At 34.5% G+C, this 23,530-nt stretch overlaps 2 protein-coding genes across 2 annotated transcripts; one reads left to right on the top strand and one right to left on the bottom strand.

Moving 5' to 3' along the window:
- Nucleotides 1–660: 660 nt before the first annotated feature.
- On the bottom strand, nt 661–8,817 carry LOC123541710 (uncharacterized). Its single transcript, XM_045327263.2, has 2 exons — nt 8,665–8,817; nt 661–2,556 (listed from the first exon to the last, which is right to left on the bottom strand). The coding sequence occupies exon 2, from the start codon at nt 2,489–2,491 to the stop codon at nt 1,910–1,912; it is 582 nt and encodes a 193-aa protein (XP_045183198.2). The 5' UTR covers nt 2,492–2,556; nt 8,665–8,817; the 3' UTR covers nt 661–1,909.
- Nucleotides 8,818–8,852: 35 nt separating this feature from the next.
- On the top strand, nt 8,853–15,735 carry LOC123541704 (carboxypeptidase A4-like). Its single transcript, XM_045327251.2, has 6 exons — nt 8,853–9,806; nt 10,648–10,749; nt 12,096–12,268; nt 12,756–12,851; nt 13,266–13,421; nt 13,634–15,735. The coding sequence occupies exons 1-6, from the start codon at nt 9,194–9,196 to the stop codon at nt 13,805–13,807; spliced, it is 1,314 nt and encodes a 437-aa protein (XP_045183186.2). The 5' UTR covers nt 8,853–9,193; the 3' UTR covers nt 13,808–15,735.
- The last annotated feature ends 7,795 nt before the right edge of the window (nt 15,736–23,530 follow it).

Raw genomic sequence — 23,530 nt, 5'->3', positions numbered from 1 at the left:
TTAAGGTGAAAAATAATCTATCAGCGACTGTTTTGAAACAAAAAGTAACAAACCAAAACGGCCATCTGGAGAATTCAGCAAGCGAAAGCTGGTTTTAATGCGGTTCTGGAATCAGCTTGGAGCGACAGCAAGAGCGATTTTGAGATTTTGGTCAGTTTGTCCCGTTTTCCAGCCAAACTAAAGCAGACACGGACAAATGCAGTATGATCGGAGGTACGCATTTATAAACGGACTTGCAACATACTAAAGACAATTTACAAAAATTCATAGAAAAATAGTTACGACGAATTTTCTTCTTGAATCGACGCTTTGTTGACAAAAAATGCTTGGCGCGATACCTACAGTATGACGTCATAGACCACATGATTGTGCACCGTGTGGCATGTCATTCATTAAGTGTTTTATTACATGACATCAGAAATAAACTTTCAAGTTTTCAATTTAGCCCAGCAAAACATAATGTTGAACTATAGGAACTATGGACTGCAGTTTTATATTAGGAAATGTGTACTAAAATCAGCTATACAAATTTAAAACTGTTCCACTGGTATATAACTTAATCAGTTCAGAAATCATTTCATGGTTGTGTACTAGTACCAGTAGCTAACCAGATGCATACTTTGTCATCTAATATTTTTTTATGAACTACAAGACACTATGCATGTTTACAGCTTCTGCTTTCTTTATCAAACAGGAATATCATTTTTCTGTCAAAACCAGTGTTTCAATATAACAAGTTTAAAAATGAAGACTAGTGTTTCATATCAAAACAAACAGGCAAAAGAAATGTTAGCACTACCATTTTTGCATGACATTCACTGAATAGTCTAACAAGAGCACCGCCTTGCGGGTGCTGACGCTCATCTGATTTTTTTTGTATAATAGAAATATTGTCCTACCCATGATTTTCTAAGTCTAAAAAGGGCCATCATTCTTGCAAAAAGCAGGATAGAGTTATGTTTCTTGATGTACAGTGTCCACTTATGATTGTGAAAAACTGTTGCAAGTTTTAAAGCAATAGCTTTGATAGCTTATGAGAAAAGTTGCCTTAAACATAATACTCAACCAAGAAAATGATTTTCTAAGTCCAAAAGGGGCAATAATTATTGCAAAAAGCAGGATGGAGTTATGTTGCTTGCTGTACAGGGTCAGCTTATGATGGTGAACAAGTGTTGCAAGTTTCAAAGCAATAGCTTTGATAGTTTAAGAGAAAAAGTTGACCTAAACATAAAACTTAACCAAGAAATCTGATATTTTCTAAGTCCAAAAGGGGCCATAAATCTTGCAAAAAGCAGGATGGAGTTATGTTTCTTGCTGTACAGGGTCAGCTTATGATGGTGAACAACTGTTGCAAGTTATAAAGCAATAGCTTTGATAGTTCAGGATAAAAGCTGACCTAAACATAAAACTTAACCAAGAAAACTGATTTTCTAAGTCCAAAAGGGGCAATAATGCTTGCAAAAAGCAAGATGGAGTTATGTTTCTTGATGTACAGGGTCTGCTTATGATGGTGAACAAGTATTCCAAGTTTCAAAGCAATAGCTTTGATAGTTTAGGAGAAAAGTTGACCTAAACATAAAACTTAACCAAGAAATCTGATATTTTCTAAGTACAAAAGGGGCCATAAATCTTGCAAAAAGCAAGATGGAGTTATGTTTCTTGCTATACTGGGTCAGCTTATGATGGTGAACAAGTCTTCCAAGTTTCAAAGCAATAGCTTTGATAGTTTAGGAGAAAAGCTGACCTAAACAAAACTTAACCAGGCAACGCCGACGCAGACGCCGACACCGACGCCGACGCCGACGCCGACAACCGCTCAAGTGATGACAATAACTCATCATTTTTTTTCAAAAAATCAGATGAGCTAAAAATGGAAGTTATTATCACACTTTTTCTGTAGCATCAGATATCATTCTAATGGCTTTTTAGAATCGGTATCCACATGTTCACCAAGATCTTCCACAATCTGTTTTGTTTCTGAATCATCCAGACTTTGCCAGTAGTCTTGGGGAAACATGCTTGAAAGTCTTTTTGAAGGTTGAATCTTTGTCCTTGCTTTAAACCTCTGTTTCATAAAGTCATTGCCTTGCCTTACTTTTACATTATTTTGCTTTTCATTTGACTGAGAATCATCTTCATCTTTTGGATGTAAGTTATTAATTCCATCAAGTCCTTTATTGTCAATATTTGTATTGTATTCCTCTGGAAGCAATGCTGCTAGTCTTTCAGCAGGAGAAAGTGATTTTCTTTTCATTTTTGAGAAGGGACTCTGTGGATATTTAGGCTTCTCTATAATATGTAAACCCTGAATATTTTTCCCATTTGGATGTGTTTTATCTTCTCCACAATTCTTTTCTTTGTCTGCAACTTGTTCATCACCTTCAAGATGTGCTTTGTCATGTTTCTTGCCTGAGTTACTAAAGGGGCACACACAGACAGGGTGCCTGTGCACTTTTGATTTTAAAAGCCAGATTGGTTTGACTTTTAACATTTTTCAATATTTATGATTTACTCTTATGTAGGATCCATAAATTCTTCCTTGAAAGTTACAAATATCTGAAAAGTAAAGATCTCTCATTCATACCTGAAGCTAAAGTTGTTTTAAAACTGCATAAATGAATACCATATATTATGATGTAACAAGAAACTTCTCAGAAAAGAAATTAGGAGAGTATTAGGACACTGAATATCGAATGCCAAATAAAATTTGTTTCCTTGTAGTCTACACATTGGCATTGCATACGTATATATAAAAAATTAAAAAAAAAACGGTCAAGAACATTTTCAACAGAGATGGTGGTGGATGCAAATAATACATGTACTGTACATTTTAACATATCTGCTTCTATGTTGGTTTTAGGATTTTAAATTTAAAATGCTCTCAGAATTTTTCAGGTTAGATATTATAGGTCTTATCTGGCCAATATTTATTTTATTTGCATGCAGTACAATAGATCATTCAGAGGCTATTAGGTAATGGTTGGTGTCATACTAATAATATGATGCATACACAAATTCTGTAAAATTCTAACTGTATAGAAGTGTAAAAATTTCTGGCATAGGTCTGCGCTGATCAATTGTTTGTGTATGAAAGAGAATATATGCAGGCTTCTGTCTCAATTTTTGTTAGCACTGACCTCCGGATCGTACAACAACAAAAATTAAAGAAGAAAAAAAAATAGATATAAAACAATATTGCTATATTTCTCAAGATGGCTTTGAAACTTAGTTACTGACAGATTATATGTTACGGAAATAGTTGTTTTTACTATTGAATTTTTAGCTTGACTATTCAAAGAATAGGGGCGCTATCCTACTCGCCCTGGCGTCGGCGTGAGTGTCACACAAATGTTAAAGTTTGCATACCACCCCAAATATTTTCAAAGTCCATTGAGATATTGCTTTGATATTTTGTATACTTGTTTACCATCATGACCCCAGTCTGTAAAAAGGAGGAGGCAACTCTATCATGCATTTTGACTGAATTATGCCCCTTTTCGACTAAGAATATGCTTATTTTAATGTTAAAGTTTGCATACCACCCCAAATATTTTCAAAGTCCATTGAGATATTGCTTTGATATTTTGCATACTTGTTTACCATCATGACCCCAGTCTGTAACAAGAGTGCCAGAATGTCACAATATACGCCCGTCACAGCAAATTTCTTTACTCTAGCACCTGTATTTGCAAATGGAATTTTAATTTTGTGGTTGTTTAGTAATCATTTAAGTCATTTGTTTTTATAAGTCCACAAAAAAACTCCTTACCAGGTAGAGATACCATAAAATACACCTAAAATTTGAAAGTAACTTCTATGTTGTACCACAGAAAAGTGGTCTTGTTTTTTCCCTACGGTCAATTATAAAAAGTTACAATATAAGTTATTTATAGTAACAACTAAGGGAAGATAAAAAAAAAATCCATAAAAAAATTGTAAGTCCACACAAAAATCTTTACCAGGTAGAGATTGGTCAAAATACACCTCATAATTGGATGTAGCATGCATGTTGTACTACAGAAAAGTGGTCTCGATTTTTCCCTATGACTAGTAATGAAAAAGTTACAATATAAGCTATTTATAGTAACAACAAAGGGAAGTAATTCTAAAGAAAGGAACTGCGCATGACATTTCCTCTCATGATGGTGTATAATTGTGCCAAGTTACATCAAAATCCCTCCATGCATGAAGAAGAAATGCTTCGGACAAAGTCATTCTTGTATCTGACCTTTGGCCTCTAAGTGTGACCTTGACCTTTGACTTAGGGACCTGGTTCTTGCGCATGACACTCCGCCTCGTGGTGGTGAACATTTGTGCAAAGTTATATCAAAATCCCTCTATGCATGAAGAAGAAATGCTCCGGACAAGGTTTTCATTCTTGTATCCTTTGACCTCTAAGTGTGACCTTGACCTTAGACCTAGGGACCTGGTTATTGCGCATGACACTCCGCCTCATGGTGGTGAACATTTGTGCCAAGTTATATCAAAATCCCTCCATGCATGAAGAAGATATGCTCCGGACAAAGTTTTCTTTCTTGTATCCTTTGACCTCTAAGTGTGACCTTGACCTTAGACCCAGGGACCTGGTTCTTGCGCATGACACTCCGTCTCATGATGATGAACAATTGTGCCAACTTTCATCAAATTCCCTCCATGCATGTAGAAGATATGCTCTGGACAAAGTCATTCTTGAATTTGACCTTTGACCTCTAAGTGTGACCTTGACCTTAGACCTAGGGACCTGGTTTTTGCGCATGACACTCCGTCTCATGATGGTGAACAACTGTGCCAAGTTTCATTAAAATCCCTTCATGCATGTAGAAGATATGCTCCGGACAAAGTCTGTGGACGCCGCCCGCCCGCCAGGGGCGTTCCCATAATACGTCCCATTTTTCAAACGGGCGTATAAAAAGGAGGAGGCAACTGCATCAAGCATTTTGACTGAATTATGGCCCCTTTTCGACTTAGAATATGCTTATTGTAATGTTAAAGTTTTACTCGTAGCTTATATTATACTATCAAGCACTGAGAATAGTCGAGCGTGCTGTCCACTGACAGCTCTTGTTTCCATTCAAAATTGAAAAGTGTAATGGGGTACCAGAGGTAAATTGCCATAATTAATACTTTATAAAGATTAATATTTAACAGTTGTTAAATACCGGCATGTATTCAGCCCTACAGTATTCAAGAACAAAGGAATATTTTTCTTGCTGCAGCGGCCCAGGTTTGATTCCAGACTCTGGCAAGGTTTTTCTTCTTGATTTGTCATGTTAAAGATACAGTGCTCTACAGGGTATAGCAGATAGCTAAGAAACATTTCCTGCATTCAAGTTTAAAGAAAATAAATTATGTGTTTTTTCCTGTATTTCAGAAGGAAAATGTATTGTTTTCAAAATATTCAGCTTTTAATAAAAAAAATCATGAGTTTCTTATCTCCTAGTCTAAATAATGAAACCTCAGGTGGACAGATTTTACATTCTGATATTTCACAACCAGTCAAAAAAAATTTATTTGGGCCACCTATCTTAAAAAATGTAGCATTAATTTCTTGCAGGGCTGGTGTTCATAAAGCTCCAAAGGGAAAATTTTCCCTAAGGGACTAACTAAGGGAAAAGTTCCAAAGCATTTTGTGGGCAATAATTGAGTTAGTTGGAATGTCTAACAATATTGTCATATACAGTCTGGCACAGTAATGAAGATTATAAATAAATCTTATAAAGTCTACACTTTCTTTTGTGCTAAGTTGTTCAGGAAATTTTACAAAGTTAAGGATTTTCTTCTTAGGAGCTTTATGAATACAGGGCCCTGGCAGATATCTAAGAAAAATATTTTTTTGTCAAACAATCTGGAGGCTGTGCCTTTAAAAAGTTGGAAAAAAAATCTCCAGGCCTTAAAAAAATGTTTAGGGTCAGGCCAAAAATTTAGGGTAGGTCAGGATAGTGGAAACAAATTTTATTAGGCGTAATGTTTTTTTACATACACACTGATTTAGTCAGTAACGGATAGCTAAGATTTTTGTATGATGACATTTCGAAAATAATACAACAAGCAAACATTTGAATTTATGTCAGTTTGTCTGTCTGCAAGCTAGTAGAAGAATGAGATTGAAATTTATACAATAATCTAGTCATTAATCTATCCTCTATCCCTGTTTCTCGTACTCTCAGGGTTTCTCATATTCTCGTTTTTAGCTCACCTGAGCAATGCTCAGGTGAGTTTTTGTGATCGCTCAATGTCCAGCGTCTGTCGTCTGTCTGTCAACTTTTAGCTTGTGTATGCGAAAGAAGCTGTATTTTTCATTTGATCTTTATGAATTTTGGTCAGAATGATTGCCTTGATGAAATCTAGGTCAAATTTGAATATGGGTCATTTGGGCTAAAAACCTAGGTCACTAGGTCATATCAAAGAAAAAGCTTGTGTATGCAATAGGGACTGCATTTTACACCAAATCTTCATGAAATTCGATCAGAATGTTTGTCTGGATGAAATCTAGGTCAAATTCAAATGTGGATCATCTGGGTTCAAAAACTAGGTCACCCGGTCAAATTAAAGAAAAATCTTGTGTACCCAATATGGGCTGCATTTTACATTGGATATTCATAAAATTTAGTCATAATGATTGCCTTGATGAAATCCCGATCGAGTATGAATATGGGTCATCTGGAGTCAAAAAGTAGGTCACTAGGTCAAATCAAAGAAAAACCTTGTGTAATAGAGACTGTATTTTTCAACTTATCTTCATGAAATTTGGTAAGAATGATTACCATGATGAAATCTAGGCAGAGTTTGAAAATGGGTCATCTGGGGTCAAAAACTAAGTCATTAGGTCAAATCAAAGAAAAACCTTCTGTATGCGATAGAAGCTGTATTTTTCAATTGATCTTATGAATTTTGGTCAGAATGATTGCCTTTATGAAATCTAAGTCAAATTCGAATATTGGTGTCATCTTGGGTCAGAAACTAGGTCATTAGGTCAAATCAAAGAAAAACCTTGTGTATGCAATAGGGGCTTCATTTTACACCGGATCTTCATGAAATTTGATCAGAATGTTTGTTTGGATGAAATCAAGGTCAAGTTTGAATATGTATCATCTAGGGTAAAAAACTAGGTGACCTGGTCAAATTAAAGAAAAATCTTGTGTACGAAATAGGGGCTGCATTTTACACTGGATATTCATAAAATTTAGTCAGAACTATTTGATAAACGACATTGTGTCTGAAATCATTAGTCCTCCACCTCTGATTCATGTGGGGAAGTTGGCAGTTACTTGCGGAGAACAGGTTTGTACTGGTACAGAATCCAGAAACACTGGTTAGGTTAACTGCCCGCCATTACATGACTGAAATACTGTTGAAAAATGGCGTTAAACCCAAAACAAAAACAAAAACAAACAGAATGATTGCCTCGATGAAATCTAGGCCAAGTTCAAATATGGGTCATCTGGAGAAACCTGTTTACTCCATTATGATGTGTTTTTAAGGTGAGCAACCTACGGCCATCTTGGCCCTCTTGTTTGCTTTAAAGTTGTCAAATGATACAATGTTTGTTATTTTCTAGACAGGAATGGTACAAAACTGACACACTGAAAATTTCAAGTGATTTGAACGCAAATTGATGAAACTATTTATATTTAACTGAATTTTTCAAAAAAACAATCCTTATTTTTTCCCCATGGTATTAGCAAATTTGCCATAGATTATTCATTATGCAATTAATTGTCATCTTTCTTGATGTATTTACTTCAGAATATATCTTTTTATTACACAATGGTAATTTTAAAGCAGCATGCCTCCAGATCGTTCGACAACAACAAAGATATATTTTTTTAGATATCTTGAAATAAATGCTATATTTCTTAAGAAGGCTTTAAAACTTAATTACTGACAAACTTTATGTTACGGAAACACATGAGAATTTGCTGTTTTTACTACTTTTTACGATGAAAATCGAAAAGCGTTTGTCCCGCTTATACTCCATGTAAACTGTCTCAATTATAAATATCTATATTTTGAAGTCCTTATTCACTACTTCAGCTACTGTGCTATTGGTTATGACGACGGGAAAATGTCTTTATTGCCGTGGCAGTCCGGGGTTCTATTCCTGACGGGGTCATCTTTTTTTCTCAATTGTGAACTTTTAAAATATTTTAGAATCAAAAATTCATATTCTAATGTTCATAATAAGACCAAACTTCAATTTGAAAGAAAGATTATTTTTTTAGCCAAATCTGGAGGCATGCTGCTTTAATGTTTTAAATTCTACAAGTTATTTGTGATGAAGAGTCAAATCTAAATCCAAGAGAATATGAGAAACCCTTGGTCCATTTCTGTAGTTGAGGGTGGTATCAAATACTGAAAAAGTAATTAAATGGCATATTTTCTGTAACATCTCATGGCTGCATTCGAAAGACAAGTGAATTTTCTACAAAATAACACCCAAATATTGTTTATGAAATGGTTATCAATCATTTCCTGGAAATTAAACAACCTCTTAGACCCCTGAGAATACGAGAAAACAGGATATACCCAAAAATCCGCTATACTCATAAGCACAAAAACTTTTGCTCTTAGATGACCAAACTTAATCTTAAAGAAAAAGCACTGAGGTCAGTGCCTTTAAATGGAAAAAAGGGCTAAATCAATTAGAAAATAAGATTAATTTACCTTGTCTGAAAAATATCGGAACACTACTTTAATAATTCTTGGTAATTAACTTGTGTTTTCGCTGGAAAAATGCTAACTGTAGCATAAATTGAAAACTGACACGGTCCAGTCCAGTGAAAAAAGTCTACTTTCACTTTCATTTTAGCTGTCATCAATGCGCATGCGTAATCGACAGTTCCTGTAAGCTGTCAACATTGGAAACACTGTTTAATTTGGCTTAAAACTAGTCTTCACCATGCCGATTAGATAACTACTTTGGTGGAGATATTGTGTTTTATGTGTTCTTGTAACTGATCGTGCAATATCGCTGAAAATTTCGTGATAATTGCTGTAAAACATTAATATCACGTGTTTTCGCGATGACGATTTTACAAGATTTTATCGTTTTCTTGCCCTCAGTAGGTTATTTTTGAAATGTTTCGCCAACAGAAGACATTTTACCTACACCTTAAATGCAAGACAAAGCCTTGCACGACTATAGAATAGAACATTAACCCACCATTTGTCAGGTTTTATTCACGCTTGTGTGATGAATGCCTCGACGTTGCCTACAGTAACACTGAACAGATTATTTCTGCTTCTCATTCAGATATTACATGTATGTTTAATGGATGTCAAACCTCAGAGGGAACGGTTTACACCAGATTACAAAGTTTATCATAACCTGACATCAATTGCATTGACACTGGATCATTTCATAAAAGAAAATGAAAATTTTGTGAGACTTGTTGACCCATCTAAATATCTTTCAAAACAGGGTAGAAAACAGTATGTTTTGCATGTTACAAACTTTGCAAATGCTCGTTTAGAAGACACCGAACGTGTAAAAGTGCTTCTGTCATTTGGTGAACATGCTAGAGAATTTTTGCCTATAGAGTCATTATTTCATTTGCTAAGAAGATTACTCAAAAATTGGAAGTCTTTTGATAGATCTGACGTAAATCTTGATAAATTAGATATATATGTGATTGCATTAGCAAATCCTGATGGAAGACAACATGTTGAAACATCCAAAAATTATTGTTGGAGAGGGACCAGCTCTGGAGTAGATATCAACAGGAACTTTGATTGGGAGTTTGGAGGAAAAGGCAGCTCAAAAGATCCTACTGATGAAGAATATCATGGCATAAAACCATTTTCAGGTGAATGTCCTGTTTTAACAAAATATTGTAACAAACAGACTATTCAGTGTATGTCTAACAGCCTATCCAAGGATATGAATGTTTGACCATGACCCTGTGTTGAGAAGGCTGCCCTGTAACTTTCACACTTTGCATTGGCAATATGATATATTTAGCCGAAATACATTAGCATCAGTGATTAGAATTAGAAATGCAAGTTTGTAAAATATTATTTGGCTGTGCAACCAAGATAGATTGCAAATAATTGAATTTTAAAAGTTAGCTTTTAGTCCAAATTGTTAAAATATCCAAATAAAGATTCTGTCAAATGCAAAATGTGAAACTAGAAAATATATTTACACCAAATGAAATAGTCTGGATCTTTAAGTAATTTCATGCTAAAGGGGGTTAATCACAAAATTTCATATAAAAAGTTTATTTCTAATTAGGGATCCAACTCTTTGTTATGGGACTGTTTGTTCCTTATTACAGATTCAACAAAAAAATGAAATGTCATAAAATGTTGCTTAAATGTTATAATGAGTTATTGATTACCTTTACAGGTCAAATTTTAATAGGTTGAACAAGTTGTTTATAAACATTAATGTGTATTTATTTCTTTGTTAGCAATTTTGACAGTTTTGCAGCTTAAAAATCTAACCAGGGTCATCCTAGAAAATTGTGGAATTTGTTTTAGACCTGTTGCCATGAGGCTGTTGTGGGTTTCCTAGAGTCTAAATTGTACTTGTACGTGAATAAAGACCACTTAGTAATAACAATGGTGCTACAAGTTTGAATTCTTGATGTCTGTTACAGTCATACGTACTTTAGATCATGTACCTAGAATTAAATCGTTTTACAGAGCCCGAGAGTCATGTGTACAGGGATTTGACAGAAGAAGTCCAGTTTGATGGCTTTCTCTCACTTCACTCAGGGATTAAACAAATATACATTCCATTCGCAGGTTTGCATATTAATTAACTATTGGTATTTTGTTTCGAGTTTGGGAAGTTTAATATGTAACCAAAAGTAAACATATTTGAGCTGCACCATGAGAAAACCAACATAGTGGGTTTGTGACCAGCATGGATCCAGACCAGCCTTCGCATCCGCACAGTCTGGTCAGAATCCATGCAGTTCCCTTTCAAAGCCTATTACAATTAGAGAAACCATTAGCGAACAGTGTGGATCCTGCATTTGCGACCAGCATGGATCCAGACCAGCCTTCGCATCCGCGCAGTCTGGTCAGGATCCATGCTGTTCGCTTTCAAAGCCTGTTGCAATTAGAGTTAGCAGACAGTGTGGATCCTGACCAGACTGCGTAGCTGCATGCTGGTCGCAAACACACTGTTGGTTTTCTCATGGTTCGGCTCATTTATTGTTTATGTTGACTGATAAGGTGGCTTTTATTAGTAAAAACTGTATAGTTAGGAGACGACTTGGACAACACAATCAAGGTTTTTCAGTAATTAAGCTCCGCTGATAGGGCAGTAAATAGTCCTCTGTAGGATTAGACATTATTATGTACAGGCTTAATGAAAGTTGACAGACCACCAGACAACAACATATCAGTCAATTTAAAAATGGGTCAGATTTTTTTCTCCAAGATCCTTGACTGTGTGCCAGAAAGTTACAGAACACACCATGCAGTCTAAAACTTGTTAAGAGTAGTTTCCGAAGACATAATGTGGAACAGCTAATATAATATGAGCATCCAGTCTAAACCATTTTTTTAATAACTTCTTCATATGGAAAATGTTTTCATGAACAACATGATGAATTGTTAAAATGTTTGTCAGACAAATTTTCTTTCTGTCAATCAAAAACAAGTTTCTTTGACAAAATGTCCAGCAATTTATATCCTGTAGGCGGAATTTCAATTTTACCTCTGATCATTTTCTTAACTGCTCCGTTGCAAGAAAAGTGAAATTAGCAAATATATATGAAACTCAGAAGTACATGTACATGCCAAATTAAAGTTCAAACTTCATAGTTATGGCCAAAGACTTTCGAGCATTTCCAAGTTTTATAAAAAAAAAAACAAACTTCCATTTCAAAAGTCAGTTGAGAAATTCTAATTCTCAAGATTAGGTAAAATAATCTAAATTCAAACTATATGGGAAATATTGCCTTGTGAACTTTTATTTGGCATGCAACTTTTGTTTAAAGTAACACTATAAATAATCTTAAGTACTAACTATTAATTAGTATATGACAAAGTCTGATATATATTCCAGCCTTGAAAATACCCCGGTATGTAAAGCCTGAAATATATAAAAGAATAGAATACATGTAAACATTTATCTTCAGACTCTGTGTCACAAAAGACAGGACGTGTACCAGATAATGTTAAAGAGATGACAAAACTTGCTCAAGAGCTGGCAACATCAACTATATACAAGTACCAGTATGGACGGGCTGTAAATCTCAATGATTATTCCGCTGATGGAACAGTGTTTGACTATATGGCTGGAAGGAGGAAGGTAAAAAGGAAATGAAACAAACATTTGATTTTGACCTTTTCCTGCAAGGCCGGTATTTGTCAATATTTTAAGTCTGAACTTACACCTAAGAACAGCAAATATTCAGTTTGCTATAACTTTATTTTTAGCAAAAAAATCACTGAAAACTGAAGTGCCAAAGCTGAGTTTGTCTTTTCTTGACTAAAATGGTGGGTCCTGGTGAACATGGAAATTAATGCTTGCTGATATTTGCACGAATTTCTTGATTTGCATTTGCGAACATTTTCACTTGAAGTTCACAAACTTTTCCACTTATTAGCTAAAACCATGAAATTTCATGCCCACGAATGATTTCACAGTATATGTACTGAATTGTTTTTGACATTAATGTTTAGAAATACATTTTAACAAAAAGAAAATGTTTTGAAATATAAAACAGATAAAGATAATAGGTATTTGAATTACGCATTTGTGATTGGTTTTTCAATGTGTGTTGTTTTTTTTACAGATTCCATTTTCCTATGCAATAGAACTGTGGGGGCCAGATAAACATCAAGGACCAAGTTGCTTTGATCTGTTTAACCCACCAAATAGTAGAGTTGATGTAAGATTTTCACCATCTTGTTAGTTCATTAGTAAATCATTACCTTTCTCACTTGACTTAATTCAATTGGTATAAATTGTTTGTTTTTGCAAAAACGTCTATTTTATGGATCCGTGAATTCATGGATTTTAAAGATGAAATTATTGAAAAATTTGATTTGTTTATTGTGGTTCAAAGTGTTGGATTTACACAATCAATTTTTAAAGTAAACATCAAGTAGAAAAAATTGATATTATATTTTATCCACAATTAAAATTTGTAATACTTAAACATTTAACTTCTGACATATATTTAATGAAATTTGCATGTTATTTAATTTTATTTGCAAACTTTATAGATGCTTTAAACTATTTACACAAATATTGTTGTACTTTCAAAGGTATATCCAAAACTTAATTGCTTTCTTTTTGACAGATTGTGGTGTCGAATCTATATCCCTTGTATATAAAGTTTTTCGATTATTTACTGGATTGGAAAAAACAGTCGTCCCTGAACAACAAGTTAGAGAAAGCAGACAGATCAGAACAGCTGTCTGACAAGTCTTTGCCTTATAGTGCACTGGAGGAACAAGTAAGGGGAAACATTTATAAAACTCTACCTGAATTAGTTTATTTATCTTGATTTTAGAGCTGCTAATAGGTACTTAATAGCTCTTCTACCAGTTATTTGCTGTTGTCTAAAATGATACCAGTTCATTGTATTCGGGAACTTTGTCTTGATCCAAATGAAAAACAAACCCACCTCGTCAAAGTTAATATTGTTGTCTTTTTCTGAAATTTCAGGATGTTTCATCACTCTCTCCCATACTCTTCCTGTTGTGTGCGCTTGTTATTTTAACTATTGTGGTTGCTGTTTATGGGAAGTACCCACTGTGTCGCCGAATGTATCAGAGACGTAGAGTCGTCAGTCTGCGGGCACTCAGCTCAACTCTATCACTGAACTTATTTAGTGTTTGACATTGGAACAGTTTTTGCATTGTGCAAATTTGTTGAGAATAGTTCTTGCTACATTCCATGTGTTTGATACAGAGTATATTTATATTTGTTAAGCTTTAATTTTTATCTTGATACAAATGGTTGAGAGAATCTTACTTGTATGCCAATTTATTAGTGTGCCACAATGTGATATTGTTTTAACCATGCTGTGTAATTACTATGCATAATAAGTACTGAGAAAATGAAGAATAATTGAAAGGAACTCTGTAAAGATTTGATTTCTTCATTTTGTAAAACTTAAAGCAATTTATGTATTTTTTTTTGTTCTTAGAAATGTAGAAAGTTATCATATTACTTTGCAGATAAGATATGCTAATGCATTTTCTAAAGGGGCATTATTATAATTGTTACAAAGTTATATTAGTTCTTCCTAAGAATTATAACTGGAAAGTCAAAATGTAATTGTAAGGTGAAAGGGTTTAGTTTTATGATTTTCTTTACTTATTTCTTTGTTTGGTCGAAAGGGTGTGCATTTATAAAAGTTTATTAGACATGTTCACTAATGTAGCTTTAGGTATATTACTAAAATCATATTTTTGTATAATGGCATGATGCTTTTTACCTCGCCTGTCACATAGTGACAGGGTGAGCTTTTGTGATCGTATTTTGTCTGTCGTCCGTCTGTTCACAATTTCTTGTGAACACGATAGAGACCACATTTTACAATCAGTTTTAATCAAACTTGCACACAGCTTGTAGTGGCATAATATCTCAGTTCCTTCGAAAACTGGCCAGATCCCATCATGGGTTCCATAGTTATGGCCCCTTAAAGGGCCAAATTTGCTATTTTGGCTTGTGAACACGATAGAGACCACATTTTATAATGGATTTTAATCAAACTTGCACACAACTTGTATTGGCAAAATATCTCAGTTTCTTTCGAAAACTTGCCAGATCCCTTAAAGGGCCAAAATTTGCTATTTTGGCTTTTGCAGCAATATAGAGACTTCATTTATGGTTTGATTTGATACAAACTTGCAAAATATCTTAAGCAACAATATATCTTGGATTCTATGATGAATCTAGCAGATCCAAAAATAGGTTCCGCAGTTATTGCCCCTGATTGACCCCTGAAAGAGCCAAAATTTGTTAATTTTTACCTTGTGAACATGATAGAAGTGACATTTTACATTTGATTTTGGCCACACTTACACACAACATGAATAACAATAAGATCTTGGTTCCTTTCGAAAAATGGGTTGATTCCTTCATGGGTTCTAGAGTTACTGCCCCTGAAAGGGACAAAATATTTTCTATTTTGGCCCTTTCAGCCATATAGAGGTTTCATTTATGCTTTGATTTGATACAGACTTGCACAGAATGTTTATCTTGATGATCTCTAGGCCAAGATTGAAACTGGATCATGTGGGGTCAAAAACTAGGTTACCAGGTCAAATCAAAGGAAAAGCTTGTTAACACCATAGATGCCACATTTATGTCCCTATCTTGATGAAACTTGGTCAGAATGTCTATCTTGATGATTCATAGGCCAAGTTCGAAACTGGGTCATATGGGTTCAAAAACTAGGTCACCTGGTCAAATCAAAGGAAAAGCTTGTTAACATTTTTGTGGCAACATCTATGACCCTGTCTTAATGAAACTTGGTCAAAATGTTTATCTTGATGATTCCTAGGCCAAGTTCGAAACTGGGTCATGTGGGGTCAAGAACTAGGTCACCTGCTCAAATCAAAAGTAAAGCTTGTTAATACTCTATGGGTCATATTAATGACACTATCTTCATGGAACTTGGTAAGAATGTTTGTCTTGTTGATTCCCATGCAAAATTTGAAACTGGGTCATGTGGGGTCAAAAACTAGGTCACCACCCGATTCAAAGAAAAAGCTTGTTAACACTGTAGAGGCCACATTGATGACCCTATCATCATGAAACTTGGTCAAAATGTTTATCTTGATGATTCCAAGGTCATGTTAAACAGGTGAGTGATATAGGGTCATCATGACCCTCTTGTTGGAAATTTTCTTGATTTTGTCAGAAAGCAAGATTTTGACATACTGAAAACTCATATTTACAGTGTGTACCAAACAATATCTTAAGACATTATTAAACTTTGTTTAACCGTTTCCTAAATTATTATTATCATTATTATTATTCCAGATTTATATAGCACCCTCTTCATGATGAATACGTTCAAAGGTGCTTTACATAAAGGAAACGCAGCCACATAGGGCGCAAAATTCATCCTCAACTAGTACAGACACAGTGCGATCTGACCAGAGGGACAGATTGAGATAAAGGCCCCAGAACAGATAGAGAGAAATCCTTTTTAGATACAGGCCTGTCCGGCTAACTTAGCCTAGCTCTTTGCGAATAGATAGTCTGGTTCTTTAGCATGCCCGGTGTATAGCACCGATACACACGAAGCCGCCTCTAAAAAAGAAAATAAAGAAAAATCTGTATAATGTTTACCTGTTTAAACCTTTGAGTGTTTTCCACCCACTTAAGAGGCCAGTAATGGTTCTTCCCAGGAAAGAGGGCTTTTTGTGTATCAGTGCTAAAGACGGGTCATGTTGTCAAAAGGAGCTAGGCTAAGTTAACTGGAGTGCCAGTATCTAAAAGGTTTCTCAGTCCCTGTTATATGGGCTTTCTCTACCTCTGCTCCTGGTCAGATTGCTCTGTAGTTATAGAGGATTAATTTTGGCATCTAAACTGGCTGCTTTTATATGTAAAGCAACTTTGAACATGTTTAGCATGAAAAGAATGCTATATAAATCTGGTATATTAAGTGACTTTACATTCATATATGATTAACTATTTGTTATATGGATGCAACTAATGGAACAAAGTTCAAATGTCCAGATGCATTTACTATATCCAAGTTTTACTGTATATACTTACAGGGGTATGTTTCGGGATTTATGTCAGTATTTTGGCATTCAGAAAGAACCTTCCTTTGTTGTTATAAAAAAAGAGTAAAAACAAAGTGATCTATGATTTTTATGCAGTATTTATGTATGAAATTTGGTTTTTACCAGATTACTGGTGTTGATTGATTGCAGTGCATATGATGACGTAAATCATGTGTATTAATACGAAGGTTGATCCAGAAGTAATGTCACTATGTCCACTGCGTATTTATTCATTGTTATATTTTTATAGAAATTATATCATGATGTAAGCTAATTCAGTTTTGATTACATGAGTAAATATTGTTTCCCAGGGTTGCTTCCTCTTAAAATTTCACTCCTGACAACATTTCGCCACATGCAAAAACAACATTTCTTTTAGAAATGAAAAAAAACCCCAAGACAATCGCCAATTGATATCAAAATAACACTCTTAATCATATGAAATTATAATGACATGAAGTTACTTCTTCCAGCGATCAACTGTAAAGTTTGCTGTGTAGTGCTAAGGTTTGTTATTTATAACTTAGTACCAAAAATATCAATTTCTAATGTTAATAATGTCAGTGACTTGCGGTAATTATTGTTACCATGCTTTCTGTGCATGATGATATCTTGAATAGTAAGCAATCATGTTTTATATATTTTCAAAAATGCAAATACATCAAGGTACTTGGGCAGGAATTTTTATTGTTTTCTTTTTCATCATACACATTTTTATGGCTCCAGTGACATTACTTTTAGATCAACCCTTGTACTTTGTGGACATAACCATAAGTAACTGATAAAGTTAGGAAATGTGTAGTTTCAAATGTTGTTTTCAACAAATAGTTGTAAAAATGATGTTGTTTTATCAGTTTATGTAATAATTATTTGCCAATTTTTTGTCATTTCTGTCATATGCACAGCAAGATCTATTTTTTTTACTGCAAACATAAATTAAGCAGGAAAGAACTTAAAAATGAAGGCAGTTTTTTTTTAAACAAAAGAAAAACAATATTAAAAAAAAAACAAGTATATGGCTCCGCAGACCTTTTTAGAAAAATATTGCAGTAGGTACTGCGGTACAGACCATAATATCATGCTATACCGCAGCACGATTGCAAGTTGTGATACCCTACCCAAATTTCTATAATTATGAAAATTCTTGTAAAAATTTAGAAAAAGGTCAAAGCTTACATGATTGTAGTTATGCAGTACAAATCTAATGTTCTCTAAATCATTGTCATAAAATATCAACATCAATAAAATTGATTCATGAATCTTAATATGTCCACATATTTTTTTCATATGTTTTGATACTGATGTTCATTTGAAGTCCATTTCAATGCCATTTGTACAAGATGTTTGACCTGTACATGTCAGAATATTTAATTTGTACTGCGGCTTAATACTAGCATAATTAGAGGTTCGTTGTTGATCCTGTGAAAAGTGGGGTGTTATTTGATGCATGAAAAATATTGCAGTGGTGATGTGTGACCTGAGACTCCATGACAAATTCTGTAGTGCAATTATTTTATGATGAAAATATTGTGTCAAGCATAGACATGCTTGGAGATATTGGCAGGGTATTGCTATGTAATTAAGGAAAACCCTTTACACAACAAGCATTACACGAAATATCTATTTGGCAATTATGGTACATTTTGTTGTTATTTTCATGCCAAATTTTTATGCCCCCCTTCGGGTATGTTTGTCAGTCGGTATGTCGGTCGGTCCGGAGACCAATCCGTTTCCAGGTGGTAACTCGAGAATGCTTGGGCCTACGATCATGAAAGTTGATAGGGAGGTTGGTCTAACCAGCAGATGACCCTTATTGATTTTGAGGTCAGGAGGTCAAAGTTCTAGGTCACATTGACCTGGAACAGTTAAATCTGTTTTGGACAATAACTTGTGAAAACTTGTGCTTAAGGATCATGAAAGTTGATATGGAGGTTGGTCATGACCAGCAGATGACCCCTATTGATTTTGAGGTCAGTAGGTCAAAGTCACAGTGACCCGGAACAGTTTGATGGTTTCCGGATGATAGCTCAAAAACTCTTGGGTCTAGGATCATGAAAGTTGATAAGAAGGTTGGTCGTGACCAGCAGATGACCCCTATTGATTTTTAAGGTCAGTAGGTTCAAGGTCAAGGTCATAGTGGCCTGGAACAGTTAAACCATTTCCAGACGATAACTTGAGAATGCTTGGGCCTAGGTTCATGAAAGTTGATAAGAAGGTTGGTCATGACCAGCAGATGACCCATATTGATTTTGAGGTCAGTAGGTTCAAGGTCAAGGTCATAGTGGCCTGGAACAGTTAAACCTTTTCTGGATGATAACTTGAGAATGCTTGGGCCTAGGATCATGAAAGTTGATAGGGAGGATGATCATGACCAGCAGATGACCCCTATTGATTTGGAGGTCAGTAGGTCAAAGTCACATTGACCCAAAACAGTGCAACTTTTTTGCCAAACAACTAGAGAATGCTTTGATCTAAAATCACATTTGATACAAAGGTCACTTATGGCCCATAATTGATTTGAGGTCAGTACGTCTAACATTCAGTGCACAGTGACAAAATAATTTCTGTTCCTTGTGCAGTTACTGAATGCATCAAGGGGGGCATTTCGTGTTCTACGAGCTCTTGTCTTTTTAGTGTCTGTTTACCTGTTTATGGGTGTGAAATCCACTGTTAGCATCATCAACATAGCTGAAGCTTATTTAAATTGTGTGCTTTTTTGTGTATAGTGTATTTTATGCAACTTTTGATATGGCTGCATCTTGTTCATTTTTTGTTTACACAAGTGTTTAGAAGTATATTTAGGAAGAAAATTATTTCAGTCATTTAGAAAGAACTAAAATAAAATTCTGAATTCCAACATTGTTTTTAATTGTTTCTATAAAATAGAAAGTGGCAAAACACAGGTCACCCAACAAGACATAAATGAAAATGTTGCAGGCTCAGTGGGAATGCAAGCTACTGTCCACGCCCTCTAGCCCTTGGTTGAGCAGAACTTAACATTTACACAGGTTACAAAATATGATTTACAGACACCTGCAGATGTATATTGCGGTGTAAATGGAATCTTTCTTGATACACTGTAAGAATTCAACTCCATAAAAAGTGGCATATGATCCCCAGTTAGAATAATGGATTTGAACTAATGAGAAAACAATGGGCAAAACTAAACAAACCAGAATTTAGAGAAGGGATCCAAGGTTATAGTTCCTGAGAAATGAATAGTAGAGTATTCTATTAGTCAGCAATGCAAACTATTTCTTTATCTCAAGATTTCTACACATTTTAGATGATCAATCTCTGGTTGCAAATTCTTTGCTTGTTCTTGGCAAACTTGTTCTTCTGGAACATACTCCCTGTGTAATTTCATGCTGACATTAGTATGTTTCATAAATAAAGGGCCTCTGTACTGTTCAGGGAATGCAGCTTTGCACATGCCACTATGATAGTCCATAGGAAGACTACACAAATGAGAGAAAGAAACAAATATTGAAAAATCATTTTTGAGGGCATGAAATTAGGGCAAAACAGTTATTTTGTGTGGAAATGATTTTGTGGATTTAAAATTCTAAATATAAAATAAATGCGAGTTATATGGGTTTGAAATTACTTGATTCACTCTAGGTGGTAACAAGGCTCTGCCGAGTTACCACAAAACAGTAACCCAAGCACCAGTTATTATCCCCCGACGAAAGTCGGAGGGATATAGTTTTGGCGTTGTCCGTCCTTCCATTCGTCCAGAGCCATATCTAGGAAATGGTTGGGAATATTTATTTAAAACTTCATATACATGTTCGCCACTATGAGTTCTTGCGGCCCGTCAAGTTTCAGTCAGATTGCCCAAGTAACACCAGAGTTATGGCCCTTAGAAGTTTCTAGTGTCAACTATATAGGGTACTATAAGTATGGCAATTTCTGCATCATAACTTTTGATATATTTGACCTAGAACTATGAAACTTAAACAGAATTTAGATCACCATAATGTGGTTGTGTACACACAATTTCATTCGGATTTATTTGTAAATTAAGAGTTATTGCCCTTTGTATAAAAATCCACATATTTGTACATAACAAACTTACCATTTGGTATCACCCCCTTACCTTGATCACACCCCTCCCCCTCCCCACAAAAAATCATTCCTTAAGGAGGTAGGTTACCTTGTTACAAGGGTAAATTCAAGTAAGTTGAACCGCAGCACATTTTTGTATTTCGTGTAATATGAAGTTTTAACTGCTACAATCACAATTTCGTTTGTCTCTGTCCCTTCAAGTTCAATTTCTATCCAGGTTTGAAGAACATGACCCTCCAAAGGTATTTCATATTGAAAGAAGAAGGAAAATACGGATATTTAACACTTTTCAGTGTATTTTAGTTTCACTGATATCCGTAGAAGTCTGCATAATTGATAATTTTACTAGTATGCACGTTATCTTTCTAATAAAAACTTAAAATGTATATGTCGCGGGGCTCGTGTTTCCATGGTAACGCATTTTCTCTCATTTTTAAACAACTATGTATAAAAATAGGGGTTTTCGACGGCTTCAGTGCCATTCTGTTAATGACCAACATGGAATAATTGGGCAATATTATTAGCAAAATACCAAGCACTTTACATAGTACCCTATTTTTCTTAAAGTTTAAAGTAACCATGGCAACAGAGATGTTTAAAATAGCTTATATCTTGAATTTTGTCGTAGTTTCTTATAAAAAATATTGAATAAGATTATCTTTCTAGTTAATGTAGCTATAAAACATATTATTTCTAACGTAAGTTATATTTTCGTGTTATTTGCATTTATTCGAACAAATTTCACAGCTTAGAATACTTACAGCAGTACCCCTCGTCTGGCATTTTTCATGGAAAAATCGTTCAGCATGCTGCTATTATTCTCATGGATATTGTTGAAATGAAAATAAAAAGCCGAAGCAGTGTTTCTTAAATAGACCAGTGTCAACGCTTTTGAATTTTACATTTAGATACATAGGTCACGGGCTTCGTTTCCATGGTAACATCAATTCAGTTCAAGAAACCACATTTTTTCTACCGAAATTTGAACAATATTAGGTCTTAGTTTTAGTATATAAGTAACAAATTATCAACGGAACCTGAAAAATTGGTATTACAAATCAAACTGCTACATTTTTTATTTGAAAATGGCCGTAACAAGTAACCTTTCACCCAACTATATTCCAAATAACATTGGTTACCATCATCCATTTTCTTACATTCCGCAAAACATTTCAATATAACTACATAAAAGAAGCAAAATATTGATTTTTATTCAGAGCAAAAGACTCATAAAAATATTTCAGCAAATTATGGTTATTTGAAAATAGTTAAAATTTAAAAAAATGCACAGAATTACGTACTTTCAAGATAAAAACTATTAATTTTGCGCGGTAACTGACACGTAACGTCATGACGTCAGTGACGTCATTTTAAGGCAACATTGTTTTGAAGCGTTTCTGCGGCAATTTATTCATTATTTCTGAATTATTAAACCATAAAGCATCAGATCGAAGACAGGTTCATGATTTGTTTTCAGAAGAATGAATATACAAACACATTTAATTTGTCGTAAACGTCGTCGTAAATCGTCACGTTAGCTTCCGGTTGGACATGCGCACATACAAATATGAAGGTAACCTACCTCCTTAAGATTTTTTTTGAACAAACTTCATATATATGTTCACCACTATGATGTTATGGGGCCCATCAAGTTTCAGACAGATTGCCCAAGTAACACCAGAGTTATGGCCCTTAGAAGTTTCTAGTGTTAACTATATAGGGTACTATAGATCTATAGATATGGCAATTTCTGCATCATAACTTTTGATATATTTGACCTAGAACTATGAAACTTTAACAGAATTTAGAGTACTACAATGTGGTTGTGCACAGACAATATTGTACGGATTTCTTTTGTAACTTCAGAGTTATTGCCCTTTAATTGTCTAAAAATCCACATATTTGTACATAACAAACTTACCATTTGGCAGAATTTCATTAAATTTCTTTCATTCTTTTCTGTGAACATTTATTATAAACATGTGAAGTTGCGCACCCACACCTGGTCACCCACTTGCCTTGGTCACACCCCCTCCCCCTCTCCACCCAAATTTTTTTTTTCCATTTTTTTTTCAAACCTTCCAAGTTGTACCATTCCCCCACCTCACTTCTCCACCCAGTTATGCCCACCACTGATCATGCATCCTCTGCCCCTCACCCCCAACTTCACCCTTCTTCCATTTTTTTTTTTTTTTTTCATTTTTAATTTTCAATCAAAATTTATAATCAACATGTGAAATTTTGTTTCCTCTCCCGTTCCCCTGCACCCCCACCCCCTAAAAAAATAAATATATACATATATGTATATATATATATATATTTCCATTTTTTTTTTTTTTTAAATGTTCAAACCTTCAACATGTTAAGTTGTGACTGCACAAACCTTGCCCTCAGACATGTTCAAGATATCTTACCTGTGTTCTGTTAAGGACATCTGTTCTTTTAAGTACATGTTAAACAGCAACACCTGGTGCCAAACCACTCAAAGACAATATTTCGTTCCAGTTAAACTTCAAGCTCACATTTCAATTAACTGCATTTAATTTTAAAAGCTAAGCTTATTACAGTAAGCATATCCCATTCAAAATAAATTCTTTAGTCAGGATCAAAGTATCATACATTTATTATGTACTCTTTAATTAAACATTTGTTTTCTGTTAAATTGATTTTGACTAAAGAAATTATTTGCTTCTTATTAACATCATTAACTTTTTTGCGGATATATTTTTTTGCCATTCCTCACCACAAA

Source organism: Mercenaria mercenaria, chromosome 1 (assembly GCF_021730395.1).
Source record: "Mercenaria mercenaria strain notata chromosome 1, MADL_Memer_1, whole genome shotgun sequence".
In the NCBI taxonomy this organism is placed as follows: Eukaryota; Metazoa; Mollusca; class Bivalvia; order Venerida; family Veneridae; genus Mercenaria; species Mercenaria mercenaria.
This window is presented reverse-complemented; position numbering and strand designations above follow the sequence as displayed.